Source organism: Schistocerca nitens, chromosome 9, assembly GCF_023898315.1.
Source record: "Schistocerca nitens isolate TAMUIC-IGC-003100 chromosome 9, iqSchNite1.1, whole genome shotgun sequence".
NCBI classification, from domain to species: Eukaryota; Metazoa; Arthropoda; class Insecta; order Orthoptera; family Acrididae; genus Schistocerca; species Schistocerca nitens.
This window is the reverse complement of record NC_064622.1, coordinates 291,562,788-291,586,674: the sequence shown is the minus strand read 5'-3', so window position 1 is coordinate 291,586,674 and position 23,887 is coordinate 291,562,788. Positions and strand designations below refer to the sequence as shown.

General features: G+C 43.6%; 1 protein-coding gene across 1 annotated transcript in view; it reads left to right on the top strand.

Annotated features, from left to right (window-relative positions):
• Positions 1 to 23,887, top strand: part of LOC126203385 (rabphilin-3A) — a 1,010,032-nt gene that overhangs the window by 752,019 nt on the left and 234,126 nt on the right. Inside the window, exon 5 of the mRNA XM_049937683.1 lies at positions 15,889 to 16,041. Coding sequence (XP_049793640.1) covers positions 15,889 to 16,041 — 153 coding nt within the window. The remainder of the gene's footprint in view (positions 1 to 15,888; positions 16,042 to 23,887) is intronic.

Sequence of the window (23,887 nt, the reverse complement as noted above, 5' to 3'; positions counted from 1 at the left end):
ACCGAAGATGGCGACGCCAAATAACTTCGAGAAGTATCCTACAATTAGTTTAACAGTTCTTGGATCAAAGTTACAGACAAGAACAATACACAGAAAAAATAAAAGACAGTTGATAGCTGTTAGTGACCACCAATTTGGCTTTTCAAAAAGTAAAGGAGAGGCGCATTCATAGGATTTGGTGACCAACGTAAAGCGTTCGAAAATGTAAAATGGTATAAGATGTTCGAAATTCTCAGAAAAATATAGATAACCTATAGGGAAGAAAGGGAATACAGAAAGGGAACAATAAGAATGAAAGACCAAGATCGAAATGGTCGTATTGAAAAGGGTGTAAAATATGAATGCAGTCTCTCCCAACTAATGTTCAATTTATGGTTCAGAGAAGCAATGACAGAAATATGTGGAAGGTTCAAGAATAGAATTAATATTCAGGGTGAGAGGGTATTCGTGGCACGCACGGAAAGCTGTGCACGTTAGCACGCCGTTACTGGGAATGTGGGAGGCGGGGCAGCGCCAGATCGTATCCACCCGGCAAAGTAACGCTGAGGGCAGGTGTGTCGGCCACCTTGGATGTGGTTTTTAGGTGATTTACCCTACCCGACTCCGTGAATACCGGACTGCTACCCACGTACTGTATAAGTTACACAAATTGGAAACATTTAGAACTTTCATACGGGATGATATTAGACTCAGACAGATGGGTACACAAATGCCATCCGGGGAGCTGGAGGGGTGGTGGTGGGGGGGAGGGGAGAGGGAAGGGGGAACTTGTGGCACCAGGAAATTCATCAGGACATCCTACTGACTGCAAAGAACAGGAATGAGCACAGGATGTGAATGAGAGTAAAGTGAAGAAAGACGAGAGCGAAAGGTGTAGCACAAATGAGAATAATGATAAACTTAACATCAAAATTGATGACCACAAAGTAGACGAAGTGAAGTAACTCTGCTACTCAGAAGCAAAGTAAAACATGGCGTACAAAGCAAGGAAGATATACCACAAGCACACTATCACAAGTAAAGAGGACATTTCCGACCGAAAGAAGTCTGCTGGTATCAACATAGCCCTTAATTTGTGAAAGGAAATTCTGAGAATGTACGTTTGGAGGACAGCATTGTATGATAGTGAATCGTGGACTGTGGGAAAACCAGAGAAGAAGAGAATAGGAGCGTTTGAAATATGATGCTGTAGAAGAATTTTGAAAATTAGGTAGACTTGTAAGATATGATGAGGCTCCAAAGGAAAGGTGAAGAAAGGAACATATGGAAGACACTGACGAAAAGAGAGAAATTCATGGAGTACAGCATCAAACCAGTCAGAAGACTGATGACTCAAAGAAAAAAAAATAAAGCCCACTTGAGAATAAGCAGATAACAGCTGCGCAAAAATGTCGTTGGATTTACAGTGGCACTTGTATCATCAGTGAAATGGATTAGATGTGACACCAGTTTCAAACACACACACAAAAAGGAACTCATTCGCATGTTGCAATAAGAGCAAGTTACATCTGACCAATAAATAATGTGTGGCCTGAGCGACGTATTAAAGTAGGTGCATACGTCATTGACCCACAAAAAGCAGCTGTGTCTCTTTTACTCATACAGTGCATTCAAACTCCTGTAAGAAACGATCAGTATTGCCTCTCATAAGTGTACTGCAGCCATCTGATGAGGAAGTGACTGTTCTACACCGGAAATCGCAACAAAGAAGAAGGAGAATTTAATGTTTCGTCATTTTAGAGGCAAGTAACTATTTCACAATAACTTCCCTTACTTCGCAACCACAGTTTTAGTGTTACTGTAATTCGCATTCCTGAGGACAGTACTTAGAAACCAAATCTATAATGTTTGAAATCGCTCTTAATTGTAGCCTTCTCTATCTTTCTGGTTGTATTATGAGTTTTTGAGTGACAAAAGGGGCAAACGTGTTTTAAGCAGAGACTTTAGTTTTTATGAGTTGGACATATTTTGAATAGATGTATAGGTTACCTAGTTTACTTAGGTAAAAATAGCAAGAGTCACTAGTTCTATCGTAGATAAAATGAATTCGCGATGTCAGATGAGAAAAACTGCTCTGTGGCAATAAATAAGCAAAGGAAACAAAAAAAAAACAATATTCTGCACAGGCGCATAATGAACGGCGAGTGGACTGCATTAATATAATTTACATGGTAATTGCTCGTAAGTGGGTCAATTTACGTACTTCCAGAACTCGTTACGGAGCACTCTGTAGCCGTGCTGTTGTGGTTCTTTCGTGCAGAAACCTCGTTGTGGTTGATGTGGGAACGATACGGATTTTTGATTGCGCCATTAGGTCACGCATCTCTTCCGACCTCACTCTAGACATTGAGAAAGGACATGAGGACGCCCTGAGCTAAAGGTTACGTAAGAACTGCAACGTGTATTGCTATGCCACTATGCTTCACTCTCACTTTTTGAAAAATGTCTTAGTGAAGATTAATTCTACCGAACTTTTGGCTCTATGAAATTGAGAGTTTAATTTATTTACGGTTGTCTTCTCGGTGTAGGGTATTAATCTGACGTCGTACAGTAATTGCACAAAAGTTAGCAGCCCCCATAGCACATTACAGCATTAAAAAAGGAATGAGGTTACAGCGTTCGAAAAGGAATGAGAAGTATGTCTTGTGACCATGTGCAGCAGAAAATTTATTCATTTTCTGAAAAAACACAGAACATCCATTAGAAAACCAGAGAGTAAAAGAGCTTTCTGTTGTAATGGCTCAAATGGCTCTGAGCACTATGGGACTTAACATCTGTGGTCATCAGTCCCCTAGAACTTAGAACTACTTAAACCTAACTAACCTAAGGACATCACACACATCCAAGCCCGAGGCAGGATTCGAACCTGCGACCGTAGCGGTCACGCGGTTCCAGACTGAAGCGCCCATAACCGCGCGGCTACACCGGCCGGCTCTGTTGTAATAGCAAGTTATAATTTTCCTAGCGATTAGACGTTTGACCGACTGAATTTCAATTGCCAAGAACAGAATTGAGCAAACCTGAATTATTCCTGCAGAAAAGTACAGGTATATGACAAAATTAAAGTTACCAGTTATGATTTTTGAGTTTTAGTTTTTATTTACGTATTTCTTTTGCTTCACAAAAATTTAGTTCATTAGACCCGTTCATCTGAGAAGGCATCCATCAGGAAGTAACCATTATGAACAGTATCACACTGCACACTATACTTCAAGTATGAGAAGTCACCCGCGTTTTGTCAATGGTCTTGTCAAAAAGTGTTGAGGAAACGGAAGAGTTTCAGAGAAACTTCTTGCCTTTGGGTGGGTTCAAATGGCTCTGAGTACTATAGGACTTAACATTGAGGTCATCAGTCCCCTATAACTTTAGAACTACTTAAAACTAACTAACCTAAGGACATCACACACATCCATGCCCGAGGCAGGATTCGAACCTGCGACCGTAGCGGTCGCGCGGTTCCATACTGCAGCGTCTAGAACCGCTCGGCCACCACGGCTGGCCTTTGGGTGAGAAACTGCCGCTAAAAGGCGGAAGAATCAGAAATGACCAATGGCATGAGAATGCAGAAGGCAATGGAAACCATTCGTACAACAGTGTATATGAACCGACTATGATATTTTGCGATGTTGATTTGCGGGTTAGCAGTTCACCTTATCTTTAAAATTAAGTTTTTCGCGCAGCATAATTTACGTTTTAGGATATAGCGATTAGATAACTCGCCAATCGACTTCACAAAAGCATTATTTCGTTGCGTATAGCAAGCAACATAATAATGTAAAGAACGTACTACAGAATCTAAAACTCTAAGGAATAAGTAACAGATACTACAGACATAAAATGTTTCATGCCTAATTTTTATTCCAATAACTATTACTCAACATTTTCTACCTGACCTGAATAAAACTACCCACTGATTGCGGAGCACTGGCACCGAAATCAGTTCGTATAGTAAAAATAATTTGTTTTTTCCATAATAGACGGATCTGAATTCTCGAAACTGAAAAGGAATTAGATGATCGTGAGTAGCACTAATTTCAGATTCAAGAACACACCCATATTCATAGGGACAAGAGCTTCGTTTAGTGTGACAGTTAACCACATGGGTGATGTTGCAAATGTCAGGCTCGTTATCTGCGGGATCATCGTGGCTGCGTGCCAAACGAAGGGGCCTGGGTTCCATTCCGAACCGTGTCGGAGATTTCTCCTCTCGGGGACTGAGTGTTGTATTGTAATCATCATCATTTCATCATCACCTATGCGCGAGTCACCTACGTGGCGTCATGCAAAAAGACTTGCGGTGAGACACGACACACACACAGAGAGAGAGAGAGAGAGAGAGAGAGAGTTGCAGTCGAAATGAAAGTAAATAATTTGAATGCGGAGAGCGAGAGTATCCATAGCGAATTCAGACAGGAAATGACCGTAACTAAAATTGGACTCAGAGACAATTTTATTAAAATTATTGGGAACAGTGTCAAATTCCTTAGGAAGACTAACAAAAACAGAGGAAACTTTGAACTGTTACTGTAATAGCGCGCAAAAAGAACACAGAATAGAAATGAAAAGAAATTTCACAGGTGTACAAACTTTGTCTTTGACGTGTACAGTTTTCTCGTAACCAAGTAATTTCCATTTTCAAGTCCGCCACCGTAGCTGAGTGGACAGCGCGCAGGCTTGTAATGCCGGGGGGTCCGGGTTGGATTCCCGGCTAGGTTGGAGACTTCCTCCGCCCAGGGACTGGGTGTTTGTGTAGTCATCATCATCATCATTTCGTCCTCATCGACGCGAAGTCGCCGAAGTAGCGTCACATCAAAAGTCTTGCACCAGGCGATCAGGTCTACCCACCGGGAGGCCCTCGCCACACGACATTTCATTTACGTTTTCAGGCAACAAATTAGTGAGACACTGGTGCTGAAATGGTTGTATCTGTGTTTTGACAGAACTATATTTATCTAGTATTAGTTAGACCTTCCTGGTTCTAAAATTCTCAAGATATCAATTAGTTTAATGTGAACTGTCAGAATCATTCTCACCCAGTGTAAGGCATCGACTCAACCGAAACTAATAAATGCAATCTTCCTTTCATGTCGAAGTTTATAGTTAAAATTTATACAGGGTGATTCAAAAAGAATACCACAACTTTAAAAATGTGTATTTAATGAAAGAAACATAATATAACCTTCTGTTATACATCATTACAAAGAGTATTTAAAAAGGTTTTTTTTTTCACTCAAAACAAGTTCAGAGATGTTCAATATGGCCCCCTCCAGACACTCGAGCAATATCAACCCGATACTCCAACTCGTTCCACACTCTCTGTAGCATATCAGGCGTAACAGTTTGGATAGCTGCTGTTATTTCTCGTTTCAAATCATCAATGGTGGCTGGGAGAGGTGGCCGAAACACCATATCCTTAACATACCCCCATAAGAAAAAATCCCAGGGGGTAAGATCAGGGCTTCTTGGAGGCCAGTGATGAAGTGCTCTGTCACGGGCTGCCTGGCGGCCGATCCATCGCCTCGGGTAGTTGACGTTCAGGTAGTTACGGACAGGTAAGTGCCAATGTAGTGGCGCTCCATCCTGCTGAAATATGAATTGTTGTGCTTCTTGTTCGAGCTGAGGGAACAGCCAATTCTCTAACATCTCCAGATACTGTAGTCCAGTTACAGTAGCACCTTCGAAGAAAAAGGGACCAAAAACTTTATTGGCTGAAATGGCACAGAAAACGTTCACCTTAGGCGAGTCACGTTCATACTGAGTTGTTTCCCGCGGATTCTCAGTGCCCCATATACAGACATTGTGACGGTTGACTTTCCCGTTAGTGTGGAAAGTTACTTCATCACTAAACACAATCTTTGAAACGAAAGATTCATCTGTTTCCATTTGAGCAAGGATAAAATCACAGAAATCGATTCTTTTAATCTTATCAGCTGCAGACAGTGCTTGAACCAATTTCAGACGATAAGGTTTCATAACTAACCTTTTTCGTAGGACTCTCCATACAGTTGATTGTGGAATTTGCAGCTCTCTGCTAGCTCTGCGAGTCGATTTTCCTGGGCTGCGAACAAATGCTTGCTGGATGCGTGCTACATTTTCATCACTCGTTCTCGGCCGTCCAGAACTTTTCCCTTTGCACAAACACCCATTCTCTGTAAACTGTTTATACCAACGTTTAATACACCACCTATCAGGAGGTTTAACACCATACTTCGTTCGAAATGCACGCTGAACAACTGTCGTCGATTCACTTCTGCCGTACTCAATAACACAAAAAGCTTTCTGTTGAGCGGTCGCCATCTTAGCATCAACTGACGCTGACGCCTAGTCAACAGCGCCTCAAGCGAACAAATGTACAACTAAATGAAACTTTATAGCTCCCTTAATTCGCCGACAGATAGTGCTTAGCTCTGCCTTTTGTCGTTGCAGAGTTTTAAATTCCTAAAGTTGTGGTATTCTTTTTGAATCACCCTGTATTTTACTAGAGTCTATGTAATACGACACCTCAGTCGGACATGAGCACTATACGAGTATTATAACTTTTCTTCCTTTGATCAAGCTATAAAGAATTGTAACTTTAACTGTATTCATTGTAACTGATTTAGTTAGAAAAATAGATTAACTGGCCCATTTACGTGGAAAATCTATGCAGAAATATTTTATAAACAGAAGTAGGAGAAACAGGGGGATTCCCTCAAAAAATGGCTCTGAGCACTATGGGACTTAACATCTGACGTCATCAGTCCCCTAGAACTTAGAACTACTTAAACCTAACTAACCTAAGGACATCACACACATCCATGCCCGAGGCAGAATTCGAACCTGCGACTGTAGCGGTCGCACGGTTCCAGACTGACGCGCCTACAACCGCTCGACCACACTGTCCGGCGGGAATTCCCTCTATAATAGAAAGATGCTGAAGTTGTGTGGGTCATAACATCAAGTACTTCTGCCTTCAAGAAGATTCACACCGCTTCCAGGCATAGAATACTGACACTACGCGAAGAACCAGTCCGATTTTATCATATTTTTTGCCTTTGGTACACCGTTCATGACAACAGCTCTCACCATACATGCCACATACTGATGAGCATTCAGCTTATATTCCATGTTACCAGGCCAGTCCTATTGTCATATCCAATAGCTCTCCACAACTCCCAGGTGTTGGGGAGGCATTGATCTGGAGAACAGCTGCTCCTTTCGACCTTTCATCAGATCGTTTGCGAACAAGGTTGGCGTCGGTCTGACAGAAGAGACACTCACTACTGAAAGCCATTCAGCTCGCCACTTGACTGTCTTTACACCACGCAGCGCGGCTCTCTGTTGCCTGTGACATGGTGTCAGCGGCAAACAACTTACGAGAAGTCGAAATATCCACACAGCCTCCAGTAACGATTCAAATGGCTCTGAGCACTATGGGACTTAACTTCTGAGGTCATCAGTCCCCTAGAACTTAGAACTATTTAAACCTAACTGACCTAAAGAGATCACACACATCCATGCCCGAGGCAGGATTCGAACCTGCGACCGTAGCGGTCGCTCTGTTCCAGACTGTAGCGCCTGGAACCGCACGGCCTCCAGTAATGTGTTCCCGACTTTTCATGATGCCATTCTGCTTGTAATCTCTACCGGAATTTCAGATATCGTTATCTGTATATTTGTCAGAGCCAGTCTGAAAAATGGAAATTCGTGTGGAGTCTTTCCTGAAGGTATTTGTCAGGAGTGTAGCGTTTTACAGAAGTGAATCGTGTCTGATAAACAATTCAGTCAAGAAGATAATAGGACCTTCTGAAACCTGGTGCTACAGAGGAATGCTGAAGATTAGATCAGTACATCTACACCTACATACATACTCCACAAGCCACTCTATGCTGGATGGCGGAGGGTATCTTGTACCACTACTAGTCCATCTCCTTTCCTTTTCCTCTTGCAAACAAAGTGAGAGAAAAGCGACTGTCTCTATGACTCTATTCGAGCGCTAATTTATCTTATGATAGCTTCGTGGTCCTTACGCGAAATATGCGAGGGGTGCTCATTAAGTAATGGAACTCATTTGTTTCTGAAAACAGATTAGTTTTATTCGGGATTCCAATGCAGCATATTATTCTCCTCTCTTTTGGCTACAAAACCCTATTTTTCACCATAATCTCCTTTCAATGAGACGGCCTTACACCACCTTACTGAGAGGGAGAGGGCCTCTACGTCGATGTGGTACCGCTCTGCTAGTCGACGGAGCCAACATCTTGCTGCATCAATAATCTCACCAACATCCACCCTTCATATCGCCAAACAGACGGAAATCGGAAGATGCGAGATCCAGGCTGTAGGGTGGATGAGGACAGTACAACGCAGTTTTGTGAGTTGTTCTCAAGTGCGCAGACTTGTGTGAGGCTTTGCGTTGTCATGGAGAAGAAACTGGTTTGCATTTTTGTGGCGACGAACATTCCTGGAGTCACGACTGTGTGCGGCCGGTCCTCAGGTGGCGCATCGATCACGTTTGCACGACCTTGTTGCAATGATGACAGCCGCCTCGCCCAACGACACGCTGAGCTTTTTTCGCTGCCACGTTTCCGTAGACGTCCTGTAAGTTCCTATGACTGCGATGCTCTGCTTCTCCGCCAAAAATAGCTCAGTGACATCTCTCCACTTGGAACGCACCTTCGTTCCAGACGCCACTTGCAAGGCTACGTATAGCACCGCTACCTATCGGACCATCATGAAACTGTACGAGCACAGGCGGAGATATTGCACACGGTCCCACAACAGATTCCGAGTTTTTTCAACCGAAACTGGCCCAGAAAAACAGTGTTGTATTACTTATTGAACGCTCCTCGGATGGTGGCAACAGTATAATCAATCTGCAGTACGCTTCAAATGCCGGTTGTCTAAATTTTCTCATTAGTGTTCCTCGAAAATAATATCACCTCCCCTCCAGCGATTCTTATTCCACTTCAAAAAGCATCTCCGTAATACTTGCGTATTGATCCAGCCTATAGGTAACAAATCTAGCAGCTCACCTCTGAATTGCTTCGATATCTTCCTTTAACCCGTTTTCGTTGTTCTTTAACCCAGTGTGGATCCCAAACACTCGGGTAGTGTTGAAAAATGAGTCGCACTAGTGTTCTATACGCAATTTCATTTATAACCAGGGCACACTTCCCTAAAATAACAAAGTGAACCGAAGTCAACCATTCGTCCTCCGTACTACTGTCTTCATGTCTTCGTTCCATTTCATATCGCGTCACAAGATTACGTCTAGATATTTAATCGACATGTGTTCGCCAAGCTGCACACCACGAACCGAGTTCGAACATTACAATATTGTTTTTCATACTCATCCGCGTTAGCTCACAATTTGTCTACATTCAAAACTAGCTGCTATTGACAACACTAACTAGAAATCGTGGATCGGATAACTAATGAAGAGGAACTGAATCAAATTGTAGAGAAAAGAAATGTATGGCACAGCCTTATTAAACGAGAAGCTCGTTTGACAGAGTGAGGTGGCACAGTGGTTAGCACACTGGACTCGCATTCGGGAGGACGGTTCAAAACCACGTCCGACCATCCTCATTCAGGTTTTCTGTGATTTCCCTAAATCGCTTCACGCAAATGCCGGAATGGTTCCTTTGACAGGGCACGACCGACTTCTTTCCCCATCCTTCCCTAATCCGATGGGACCGATGACCTCGCTGTTCAGTCCCTTCCCTCAAATCAACCAACCAACCATGGCACGATTGACAGGATACGTTCTGTGACATCAAGGAATCGTCCGTTTGGTATTAGAGAGAAACCTGCGTGTGTTTTTTGGGGGGTAAGCGAGGGGGAAAGGTAGGGTTAAAATTCTAGGAGACCAACATGTTTTTTGGAAAATGGAAAGTATTAGAAACTTTAAACACATGTCACGTAGGATAATTTTACAGTACTATCTATGGATATATACAGGGTGGTCGGAAATTCCCGTAACAAACTTCTAGGACATGTAGAGGGTAGTGAGTACAGAACATTTTGAATAGGAACCCACGTCCGGAATCGTATCGTTTCGGTTCTACGACAGTTTCAATTCAGATGTGTACCTCGTCAACGTCTGCTTAGGGCAAGAGAAACGTCTCACAGTTCCCTGTCCTGGTATGCAACAGGGTAGACATGATGACGTGTACTACGTCAAACGATCCCCAGATGTCACTTATTGTCCGCTTTGCTGTGAGACCGAGTCAATACCTGTGCATCACCGATAGAGAAAACATGGTGCATTACACGTTTGCGGAATTCACAAACATGCTCCTTGTGTATGGCGAAGCTGGAGGTAACGGAAGAGCTGCTGGTCGGCTGTATCACGAACGTTTTCCACACCGTCACACTCCATCGCACAAACTGTTTGCCCAAGTTACACAACGGCAACGAGAAACGGGTACCTTCACCGTGAGGAGGCAGGACTGTGGTGCTCCACGGCGACGCCGCACTCCCGAATTTGAAGAAGGTGTAATGCGTCCCATTGAAGATAGCCCGTCAACAAGATCACGAACAATTGCGCGTGCAATGGCTGTTAGTCACAGTACCGACTCGGACGTCCTGCATTAGCAACAATTACATCCCTACCACTTACAAAGGTTACACGCTATTTGTCCAGCAGACTTTTCACAACGCGTCGCCTTCTGCATTTGGTTCCTGTACCGCTGCATCTACGCGCCCCTGTTTCCACGTCGAGTTTTCTTCACAGATTAATGTAGGTTCACAAGGGATTGTGTTCTGAATGCTCGAAAAAGCCATGTCTGGGCGGACGAAAACCCTCATGCCACGCATGTTCAGGGATTTCAAGACAGGTTTAGAATTAACGTGTGGGCAGGTATTCTGAACGGTCATGTGATTGGACCAAACCTCCTTCCATCGAAGCTCACGGGTCCCGCATACTTAGTCTTCCTACGACATGTAATGAACCCGCTCTTGGAAGCTGTGCCATTGAATGTCCGTCAGGAAACGTGGCTTCAGCATGATGGAGCACCACCTCACTTTTCTCTGGCTGTCCGGAGACATCTCAACAGACGGTGTGGTGAAAGACGGATAGGCCGTGGTGGTCCAACCGCGTGGCCGCCACAGTCGCCGGATTTAACACCTCTGGACTACTTCTTGTGGGGTCGTATGAAGAGCCTAATTTATGAGACACCTGTAGAGACAGAGGAAGATCTGCTGGCACGAGTTCTGGCCGCTTCACAAGACATTGAAGAGACACCAGGTGGGATGGAGAGAGTGTACCAGAACATGCTTCGGAGGTACAATGTGTGTAACAACGTTGGTGGTCGCCACATCGAGCCGCTGTTGCAATGCATCGGTACGTTGCGTCTGGTGCCGTAGATGCTGGGTTCTTGTTGTTGTCGACTAATGTAAACCATAAGGTGTAAGTTGTAATGCAAATACGTAAGTAATAACGGAACGAGTCAGTATTCTTTTCAAATGGATTGTAACAATTGTACTGGGTCACGCCTAAGTACATTCCTCACGTGGGTGTGGATGAGATAATCATCCGCATTGAAACTGTCGTAGAATGGAAACGATACGTTTCCGGACATGGGTTCCTATTCAAAATGTTATGTACTCACTACTCTCTACATGTCCTAGACGTTTGTAACGGGAATTTCCGATCACCCTGTATATAAATTCATGTCGTCTCCTCGCGTCCGCCTGTATGTGAGGGCTTATCTCAGGAACTACTGGTGATTCACTGGATCACTTTTTTTCTTCTCTGTGTTTTAGCCTAGCATTCAACTATCACTTACATGGAGATTCTCCAGAAACGAAACGTGGCTAGGATTCCTCGTTATACTCCCGTTTCTCCGGTTGCATAACTGCTTATGGGCACGCATGTTACCTAAGTGACATCAAACTGATTACAATCGGTTCAGAACAACTGCGTAACGAAAAACCGAGTGAAACCAAAACCGGTGGTTTTCAATTATTTACACATAGCGTGAAACGCAGCATTCGATGTAGCTCTACTTCGTTTATATAAAGTAAATTTTGCAGCAGGGCAGCAGATGACTCACATTTCAGTTTTCTGGTTTCCCTGAGTCAAACGCAGATGCGAAGACGATTCGCTCTCTACATCTACATTACATCTACACCCGCACTCTGCAAACCACCGTGAGATGCATGGCAGAGGATACTTCCCTTCTACCGGTTATTAGGGTTTCTTCTCGTTCCATTCACGTATGGAGTGAGGGAAAAATGGTTATGTGAATACCTCTGTGCGTGCAGTAACATTTTAATCTTATTCTCGCCATCCCTATGTCAGCGATACGTACGGGGTTGTAGAATATCCCTAGAATCATCATTTAAAGCTGGTTCTTGAAACATTGTTAGTAGACTTTCTCGGGAATCTTCCAATTCAGTTCCTACAGTAACTCTGTGACACTGTCCCACGGATCAAACAAACCTATGAGCATTCGTTCTTCCCTTCTCTGTGTATGTTCAATATTCCCTGTTAATTCTATTCGGTACGCTATCCACACACTTGACCAATATTCTAGAACCGGTCTCACGAGTTATTCTTAAGCAGTCTCCTTTGTAGACTGCTTGTACTTCCCCAGTATTCTACCAATAAACCGAAGTCTACCACCAGCAACTGGGCCTATGTGATCATTCCATTTCATATCCCTTCAAAGTGCTATACCCAGGTATTTGCACCAGTTGGCCGATTCTATCAGTGACTCATTGATGTTATAGTCATAGGATATTACGTTTTTTTCCTTTAGTGAGGTGCACATTTCTGAACATTTAAAGCAAGTTACCACTCTGAAATCTTATCAAGATCTGACTGAATATTTATGCAACTTCTTTCAGACAGTACTTCGTGAGAGATAACTGCATTGTCTGCAAAAAGTCTGAGGTTACTATTAATATTGTCTGCAAGGTCATTGATATATAACATGAACAGTAAGGGTAGCAACACACTTCCGTGGGGCATACATGAAGTTTGTGTTGGGGTGAAAGATATTGTTTGTTTGGACACTTTCAAATTATACAGAAGACTGGTAAAGGAATCTGCACTGTCAAGAAAGGGATTTAGGTATTTTAAAGTTCATAAACGCGTGAGCATGATCTCCTTGAATAGGATTTAGAAATTTCTTGCGGATGAATGGACGAGATTTATAAACACTTCTATCAATGGTTGAGGGACGCTTATGGCAATATGGCGAAAATTTCAGACTGCCAATTTCTGTTGCATTCAGATTACCAGTCACGGTTCGCAGTCTTAATTTTCTGAAAATTCTTCGAACAACAGGACTGTTTTAGTCAACTTTAAAGTATTGTAATGAGTATGACCAATATCGAAAAGATAACCAACTTATTATTGGGCAGTGATGTGATACACTTACTGTGGAGTCCAGCCTACGCGTATAGGGTGCCTGAAGGATGCTGCGTTCTCGGAATGCTATACAACAACTCAAGAAAATCACATTAATAGTTTTTATTTCAATGAAGCAGATTGACCATACTTAACATTGAATTTACAACGGTGTAGCAAACGATGGACGACATGCAAACAATCAAAGTTCTTTGCTGTATACAAGGTCCATGAAAGTAATTGATATGGATCGCACGTCACTGCTGTTGTAGTGCTGTCCGCTAGGCTGGGTGTAGCCCTGTGCGGCCGAGGCTGGCAGGATTGGCGCTTATATTCTCTTCAGCTGGAGGGCACTCCTGTCGTGGCGCGGTCCTTGTAAGCTGGCTATTGGCTGAAGTCGTCTCACTGCCTTCACTGCTCTTGTGTTCTTCATCTTCGTGCCGGCGCTTGTCGATACGCCGGAACACTTACTATTTGAAATAATCAGATATTTTTAACCGACCGTTTCCCTGTATTCGTTTGAGAGCAGTCGCATAGCGAAAACCCACACGAATCAAAAATATGTGGAGTTTCATTTTTTATGCACCGAATAAATCGTTTCTCGGAAAAGTACTTCAGCAACTTTTCTTCGTTTCGTACTATACGTTCTTTCAGTAGCGCAGCATATGGCTCAAGTTACTGGTTTCTGCTTTCCTTGAATCAAACCTAAATGTGGACACGATTCAATGCATGGCGCGTTGAAGAAGTCTGTCAAAGAGATTCCACGACAAAGAATAGCTGCAACGAGTCAACAATGCATGACAGAGCGTACTAAGCTTCACAAAAGGAGCGCTGTGTATTGTTCTTATTTTTTTCTTTTATTTGTGCCACCTCAACCAGCATCCTACACGATACGTACAGAATCACTCATACACACACACACGCATGATTCGTATACAATATTTATATATGTTGTACACAGATTACTTACATCACGATGTGTTCCCATCACTGAAACCAGAAGTTACTTCAAACGCCAATTCTACATGGAATACATAACAGTAATGCCTCCAGACAACTTTCCTGGCGTGCGCTGCCCACGTCGTTTAAGTTACATAAAAGCGGTAGTATTCACTCACTCAACGTTGTTCTCTGAATTTTATTCATCAGTCCCAAACAAAATAAGCTTCGACAATCACGTCGTCTGCCATAGTTTTAATACTGCCCACGCAAAGTGTCGTTTAAAATACTGACAATGAAACAAAAGTAAGTTATATGCTGAAGAGCCAAAGAAACAGATACGCCTGCCATTGTGTAGGGCCACTGCAAGCTAGTAGAAGTGACGCAACACGACGTGGCGTGGACTCAACTAATGTCCGAAGTAGTGTTAGACGGAATTAGCTCCGTGAGTCCTGCAGGGCTGTCCGTAAATCTGAAAGAGTACGAAGGGATGGAGATCTCTTTTGAACAGCACATTACAAGGCATCCGAGATATGCTGAATTAAGTTCATTTCTGGGGAGTTTGGTGGCCATCGGAAGTGTTTAAACTCAGAAGAGTGTTCCTGGGGCCATTCTACAGCAATTCTGGAAGTGTGGGGTGTCGCATTGTCCTTCTGGAATTGCCCAAGTCCGTCGGAATGCACAATGGACATGAATGGATGCAGGTGATCAAACAGGAAGCTTACGTACGTGTCACCTGTCAGAGTCGTATCTACACGTATCAGGGGTCCCATATCACTCCAACTGCACACGCCCCACACCATTACACTGGCTCCATCATCTTGAACGGTCCCCTGCTGATATGCACGGTCGATAGATTCATGAGGTTGTCTCCATACCCGTACAGTCCATCTATTGGATATAATTTGAAACGATACTCGTCCGACCAGGCAACATGTTTCCAGTCATCAAGAGTCCAGTCTCAGTGTTGACGGGTCCAGCCAAAGCGTAAAGCTTTGTGTCGTGCAGTCATCAAGGATACAAGAGTGGGCCTTCGGCTCCACAAGCCCATATCGCTGATGTTTCATTGAATGGTTCGCTCGCCGACACATATTGATGGCCCAGCGCTGAAATCTGTGCCAATCTACGGAAGGGTTGCACTTCTGTCACGTTGAAGATTGTCTTCAGTTGTCGTTGGTCCCGTTCTTGCAGGATCTTTTCGCAGTCGCAGCGATGTCGGAGATTTGATGTTTTACCGGATTCTTGGTATTCACGGTGCACTCGTGAAATGGTCGTACGGGAAAATCCCCACTTCATCACTACCTCGGAGATGCTGTGTCCCATCACTTGTGTGCCGACTATAACACCACGTTCAAACTCACTTAAATCTTGATAACCTGCCATTGTAGCAGCAGTAACCCGTCTAACAACTGCGCCAGACACTCGTTGTCTTATATAGGCGTTGCCGCACGCATCGCCGTATTCTGTATTTGTATACGCTTGCCTATACCAGTATCTTTGGCGCTTCAGTGTAAATGTAGCTGTTGTATCACATGTATGGTAACGTAGGTTGAATCAGCGACCATGCTGATGGCTGTGACAGAGAGGAACGCTTCCTTGTGGTGTCGCAGGCTGAGGACGGGCTGGTCGGTGAAGACGCAGTCGCTGGAGCAGTACGGCGGCCAGGCGGACAACCCGTCGCTGAGCGAGCAGGAGCAGGAGACCATCCTGCAGGTGATCCGCCGCGCCGAGATGCTGGACCTCACCGAACAGGAGCGCGTCGGGTGAGTAGGCGGCGACGCTCTGCGCCAGGGCCAGCGCCAGCGCCACGTCAAGTTCGCGCGGGATCTCCTATACGCCACTAGTCACATACAAAGGGCGGATGGAAGAATGGAAACACCGCGACAGATGCAAGCTTCAACGTAAAAGCAGACGTTGGCCATTCCTGTAGGTTGCACTGTTATAGCTGACACTGTGCAACGCCCTAAATACGTTGCAAGTTGCAGTCATGGTCAGAACAGTGTTCTGTGTAGCTGTAAGTGTATTATGTCGTAGCGAAGTGAATTCGAAAGTGGGGAAATTGTTGGTGCTTGTATACGGGTGCCTCCGTAAGCCAGTGAGCTGAAGTGTCTTGTATTTCAAGAGGCACCATATTGTAAATTTACATCGCATACAAGGAAAGAGAAAAAACATCATCCATTAAGTCAAAACACGGACAAAAGTGTGTGTCGAGTGATCACGACGGTAGCTCACTGACAAAGAATATGACGGAAATAAGAGGACGACGGCCGCAAAAGTCAGTGCAGAACTGAACGTCGCATTCTCGAACCCCGCCAGCAGCACAGCAACGTGAAGGGGGTGGCCTGCAATTCGAAAACCACTCATCAGAGATGCAAAATGCTCTTGACAGGAAAGCGTGCTACAGAAGCAACAAAATCTGCACTATGGTGCACTGAAAGAATTTCATTTGGTCGGATGAGTCTTGTTTCACCAGTTTTCAACTTCAGGGCGAGTTTACGTCCCAATACTGAAACATGGCAGGGGTTCGATGGTGATTTCGGCAGCCATATGGCGGTATTCCAGAGGCACCATGGTTATTCTGCAATGTCGCCAAGGATTATGTGACTAGTCCATTAAATTTTGGGCATGCAGCCGCGCAAATAAAATTTCCTCCACTGATATTTCGGCCGCGTATCGTCCGGGCATCCTCAGGGCGGTCTTATATGCTCCACCACGGCGGTACTGCGCATGCGGGTCACAGATGCTGGCTGCGGCAAAGAAAAACGCTTACACATGCGCCGATTGTGGCGAAGGCGTACAGACATTCGATTCACTTATCGATGTAAGATCGTCAGCGGTGACAACATGACGAGTCCTCTGCAGTTTAAATACCCCAAGAGCCGGATTCCATGCTTTGTCCAAATTAAAACCATTATCTCTATTTATTAAATTATTAGCTAATCTAATTTCTATAGCTTCCTTGAAGAAAGATTCCCAAAAGGAAGAGGTGGACGTCAAAATCTTCACATGACTGAAATTCATGGAATGTCCTGTATCAATACAAAGTTCGGCCACAACTGACTTGTCTGGCTGTAATAAGCGTGTGTATATTCGATGCTCCACGCATCTCTTTTCTCGAACATAGGCCGTATTCTTGAAAACCACTGTGTTAAGGTGATCTTCGGGGTCCCCCACGAAGATTGCAGCTTTAATCGGCTCTGTGAAGGACGATTTACAGCTTCGTAAAGCGGGTGTATATCAGATTCCTTGCGGAAACTGTGAGACGTGGTACATAGGTTAAACAACACGCACCGTTCATGAGAGATTTGTCTGTTTTAACACACTTCTCAAAAAATATTAGACGAATTTTCGTTGGGTTTTCGCAGGTAACTTGAGTTCAGCTTATGGCACCTTACTGGCAGTATTTCATCAAAATCGGATCACCGAAAAATATTATCATGATCTAAAGTTTTACTTAAAACCGTCGTATCTGTCTGTTTCTTCGTTTGAACAGGCTGATCTCCAAAACTACTAGGCGAATTATCATGGTGTTTTCGCAGGTAACTTGAGCATAGCTTGCTTGGGTCACGGTGTAGGCTTTATCCCATAAAAATAGGAGCACGGAAAAAAGATGTAATGATTTAAATTATTATCTAAAAACGTCATATCAATCTGTCTGACATGGTAACCTCTTTCACGTAGTTGCCACGGCGACTCGAGCATAGCTTGGGCATTGTATACTCTTTATTTCTTCATAATCAAATTACACAAAAAGGTATCACAACTGAAAGTTTTTATCCATACTCATATTATAAAAGCAAAAGCAACTCTGTCTATTATGTTTTAACAACTAACCTGTCGAACCGATTTCGATTTAATTTGGCATGGAAATAGATTGGACCCTGAGGAAGAATACAGGCTACTTTATAAAGTGTGTAGCACAATATACATGTTGATTTGAAGAATATTAAATGAATTAGGAAAAAAATATTTACTCTTTGAAAAAGTTATTTACTCTTTGACTTTTGATCTTTACCATATTTGTGAAAATGCTTTTATTATTTGATATGTACTGCACGATGTTATTCAAAGTAAAGGATACAATGCTTATACAATCTTCAGTTTGTTTAATTCCTATTTCCACACTAGTTGTTGCTTAATATACACATTGCATAATGTATAGCTACTTAAGCAGCACAATGTGTAGATGCACATTCCTGCCCACTCCCCCCTGTAGGCACTGGTCGGCAGTGACGTTGCACATGCTGACACATCGTGCGATGGGACAGCTTGGAAAGAGGGGCGGGCGGGACGCGCATCACGAGCTATGCTTACCCATACAGGCAGACACGCGAGGGCAACTGATTTTATGGCATGCACAGTAGCTTCCACACCATCATCCATCATAATGAAACTGCTGATATGCAAGTACAGCCGAAGGTAACAGCTCGTAAGTTAAATAAATATGGAAAGAGAGAGGATAGACTTGCCAGGCACCTCTCCTCATCCTTGGTTTTTTTAAATGCCACTGATATCTGATCTGTACTCCGATTTTAGTATTGACTGAGTATCATTCTTTTATCTCTTCAGGCTGCTCAAAATTAACTCATTTCTCTGAACATTATTTTCCAGTCCGCTCTATCTCTAGGTCAATGAATGGGGCAGACGTTTTTCTTTCCATCTAAATTCTTCCTTCTAAAATCGCTCTTAGTGACATTATAGCTTCCCTTGTACTTTTCCTTACCTAAATAAAGGGAGTCATAGCGGGTGAAAATTGTAGGGTAAGCCAGAAATGGGAATATATCCAACAGATGTGCTCATGAGCCGAAATGTTGTGACCACAACTCCCACGAGAGTGACTGCCACCTGGTAGTGCTGCGGGGACATTCGCACAGAAGAACAGTGCCTGAACTCTTACGGGAATCGGCAACGCACCGCGAGTAATTAGTATAATGGGCGGGGGCACTACAAATGTAGTGCGGGACAATACGTTGAGAATGTGGGTTTCGCGGGAGGCGTGCCAGAGATAAATCCCTGCAGTCGCGCTATCCTCTGTGTCCTTGGTGTCTCAGATGGATAGAGCGTCTGCCATGTAAGCAGGAGATCCCGTGTTCGAGTCCCGGTCGGGGCACATATTTTCATCTGTCCCCGTTGACGTATGTCAACGCCTGTAAGCAGCTAAGGGTGTTCATTTCATTGTAAACAAATCGACTATGGTAGACTCACATCAGGACTTTATGGTGCATGGGGAAGTACTTCCCATCCTCATTTGTCGTGCATTTCTCTCGCTGGTATGCTGTATCGTGCAAAAAGAGGACACCAGCTGCAACCATGTCAGGCCTTCTTTGACGAATTTTCGAGCGCAAAATATTTTGCAGCAACAGCTTGTATTACGCTCCTGTTACAGATGTCCCTTGGGGGCACTACATTTTTAGCTGACTCCATTCATGTCATACAGGAAGATCATCATCAGTTCACATTTGACTGTTGGCGGCGAAATTTTTTCGGGCGTGGAGTGTCGAAACTTTTCCTGTGACGGCTGAAGACTTCAGCTCTGACTCAAAATCTCGTATCCAGGTTTCGTAAAATGCAACAGTCCATCTGTTCAACTCCGTTCTGCGATTCTTTTGAGAGCAGCTTTCTGCTCTTCATTCAGATCATGTAGAATCGATCTGGCAGCAACTGTCCTTGTCTTTAACTTTTCAATTACGATTCTGTAGAGTTAAGTGGTAGACATTCTGGCCTCATATGCAATTTCTTCACATGTTTCTTATCACTCCTCTCTCGAAATGCTTTTAGCAGTAACCCGAGAGGCGTGGTCTTTGGCAGTTGATGGCCTTCCACTTCTTGGGTTGCTTTACAGAAACGAGCAGACCACTGTGGTACTGTACTACGATCCACTGTACTATTCCCATACTCCTCTCTCAAAGTGTTGTAAATTTCTGTTGGGTTCTTTTCACGTAGGATGTAAGGTGGCGGTATAATTTTGCCCCTTAACATACTATTTTAAATATAGAATCGTAATCTACTCATCAAGCTGATGAGTTTGATACCACACACACCCTACTTCAAGTAAAGTGATACTAATTTGCATGGTATGGAGAGTACTCATTCATACGTGGCCAACATGAACTCGATACTAACAAGCATTCCCTACTTTACGTGTTAACAGTCACGTAGTATCACAATCACTTTGAACTAAGTGGACGTAGGGAATTCCCAGCTGTCGAGAGAAGAAGAACAAGGCATGCACTTCGAGAGGGGCCATAAAACAGCCGACCCTTCGCAGCTGGGAGGCAGACACCATTAGCTAACAATAAGATTAAGCGAGCTTCTCTGACACACCTGCATAGAATGGATAGAAACATCTTAGCATAGCAGGGGTCCACGTGGCCGCTGTTAGAGGACCAATACATGGAATTCGCGTTTACGAAAAATGTTAAGTCGCACAAAATAAAGTTAATGGTGGGGCAGAGACGGTGGGACAGAACACACAAAGAAAGACCACACCTGACGCCTAGGAAAGCTTCTCGGAAAGGAATGCTTTCTGAATCACAACGGGAGGTCTTTGAAAAGCACAAAAAACATTTTCGCTATGTTTCTTTTTTATAAAACAGAATACAGGTCACAGTGAAAAGCACCACTATTTTTAGCAATTAGTCGCATATCACGTGATGAAGTCATGGAGGGCACGAGATTGCATGTGGATAACTCGTGTATGGCTGGAGTCTGAGAGTATAGGAGCGAAACATGAATGCCATAAGTCAGAAAGAAGTTTCAACCCCCAATACGCTTCTCAAGCTTCATTGGGCCAGGAAACGATGCAAGTCGTACCACAATCAGCATTGGCCGCTACGACTTGTGGTAGGGGATGAACACCAGGTATAGTGGGGGGAACAAAAAAGATATACAGACTGCGATTGTGGGTAGAAGGGAAAGAGATCTCTTCAGACCAGGGCAGTGTGTAGACGAACACTTGCTGTTCTATCGGCCTAGAAGAGATTTTTAGTGAACACTTGTGTTCACAGGGTTTCATACCATCTCCGGAGTGAAGATTACAGATTTCGACCCGAGTTAGTTTTATCTGCAGAACAGTTAAAGAGGGCAGAGGTGTACACATAGCTAGGCTAGAGCGTGTGGACATTGCCAATAGTTTAGCTAGGGAAAAACACAGTTTTTCGCCTCACGAAGACTCAGGGCAGTTTCCGACTACTGATACAGTCAAGGTCAGAATGGTGTTGAGGTTTACAGGTACGCACAGCGTTGGCACGCCACTGTCACCATGCGCCACTGCCGACCACAGCAGCCACCCAGAACGCAAGGTAAATATTGCGTTTCTCTGGACTCAGTAAGGGAGTCACTAATTTGCGTGTGTACTTCAGTTCTATTGGAGATTGGAGTTGTGTTATTTATTTTCTTCTAATTCCTTCGTGTCCATGCTAGCCACTTTTCGTGTGTGTATTGATAGGGCTTACAAGTCGAGAAAGGTATCGATAAATGTACGTAATTGTCCAGTTAAAATAGCATAGACAATAGGGCATACTGAAGTGTGGTGAGTGTAATATTTTGAAGGGAAAATTTTTTGTGATTATTGTATATTTGGAAATGTGTGGTAAGTTCCTATACGACCAGACTGCTGAGGTCGTCAGCCCCTAGGCTTACACACTACTTAATCGAATTTAAACTACGCTATGGACAACACACACACCCATGCCCGGGGGAGGACTCGAACATCCGACAGGGTGAGCCACATGAACCGTGGCATGGCGTCTCAAACTGCGCAGAGATTATTGTATTGTAAGTTACACTAGGGCTTTCTTTCTCATGTATAAATGTTTTTGAAAGCTTGTTATGTGTTCATGTTTATCACTATTAATTTCATTTAGTTTCTGAATTCATTGTCAGGATCTTCCTAATTATGGAAGGTTTTCCAATGTCGCCAACTACCCACTTGAACCCAATGTATATGATAATTCTGTAATAAAAAGATTTAGTACAGAACCATGGACCTTGCCGTTGGTGGGGAGGCTTGCGTGCCTCAACGATACAGATAGCCGTACCGTAGGTGCAACCACAACAGAGGGTTATCTGTTGAGAGGCCAGACAAACGTGTGGTTCCTGAAGAGGGGCAGCAGCCTTTTCAGTAGTTGCAGGGGCAACAGTCTGGATGACTGACTGATCTGGCCTTGTAACACTAACCAAAATGGCCTTGCTGTTCTGGTACTGCGAACGGCTGAAAGCAAGGAGAAACTACAGCCATAATTTTTCCTGAGGGCATGCAGCTTTACTGTATGAACGAGGATAATGGAATGTAGTCGAATTAAGTCGGGTGATGCTGAGGGAATTAGATTAGGAAATGAGACACAAAGTAGTAAAGGAGTGTTGCTATTTGGGGAGCAAAATAACTGATGACGGTCGAAGTAGAGTGGATATAAAATGTAGAATGGCAATGGCAAGGAAAGCGTTTCTGAAGAAGAAAAATTTGTTAACGTCGAGTATAGATTTAAATGTCAGGAAGTCGTTTCTGAAAGTATTTGTATGGAGCGTAGCCATGTATGGAAGTGAAACGTGGACGATAAATAGTTTAGACAAGAAGAGAATAGAAGGTTTCTAAATGTGGTGCTACAGAAGAATGCTGAAGATTAGATGGGTAGATCACATAACTAATGAGGAGGTTTTTTTTTTTTGGTCATCAGTCTACTGACTGGTTTGATGCGGCCCGCCACGAATTCCTTTCCTGTGCTAACCTCTTCATCTCAGAGTAGCACTTGCAACCTACGTCCTCAATTATTTGCTTGACGTATTCCAATCTCTGTCTTCCTCTACAGTTTTTGCCCTCTACATCTCCCTCTAGTACCATGGAAGTCCTGCCCTCATGTCTTAGCAGATGTCCTATCATCCTGTCCCTTCTCCTTATCAGTGTTTTCCACATATTCCTTTCCTCTCCGATTCTGCATAGAACCTCCTCATTCCTTACCTTATCAGTCCACCTAATTTTCAACATTCGTCTATAGCACCACATCTCAAATGCTTCGATTCTCTTTTGTTCCGGTTTTCCCACAGTCCATGTTTCACTACCATACAATGCTGTACTCCAGACGTACATCCTCAGAAATTTCTTCCTCAAATTAAGGCCGGTATTTGATATTAGTAGACTTCTCTTGGCCAGAAATTCCTTTTTTGACATAGCGAGTCTGCTTTTGATGTCCTCATTGCTCCGTCCGTCATTGGTTATTTTACTGCCTAGGTAGCAGAATTCCTTAACTTCATTGACTTCGTGACCATCAATCCTGATGTTAAGTTTCTCGCAGTTCTCATTTCTACTACTTCTCATTACCTTCGTCTTTCTCCGATTTAGTCTCAAACCATACTGTGTACTCATTAGACTGTTCATTCCGTTCAGCAGATCATTTAATTCTTCTTCACTTTCACTCAGGATATCAATGTCATCAGCGAATTGTATCATTGATATCCTTTCACCTTGTATTTTAATTCCACTCCTGAACCTTTCTTTTATTTCCATCATTGCTTCCTCGATGTACATATTGAAGAGTAGGGGCGAAAGGCTACAGCCATGTCTTACACCCTTCTTAATACGAGCACTTCGTTCTTTATCGTCCACTCTTATTA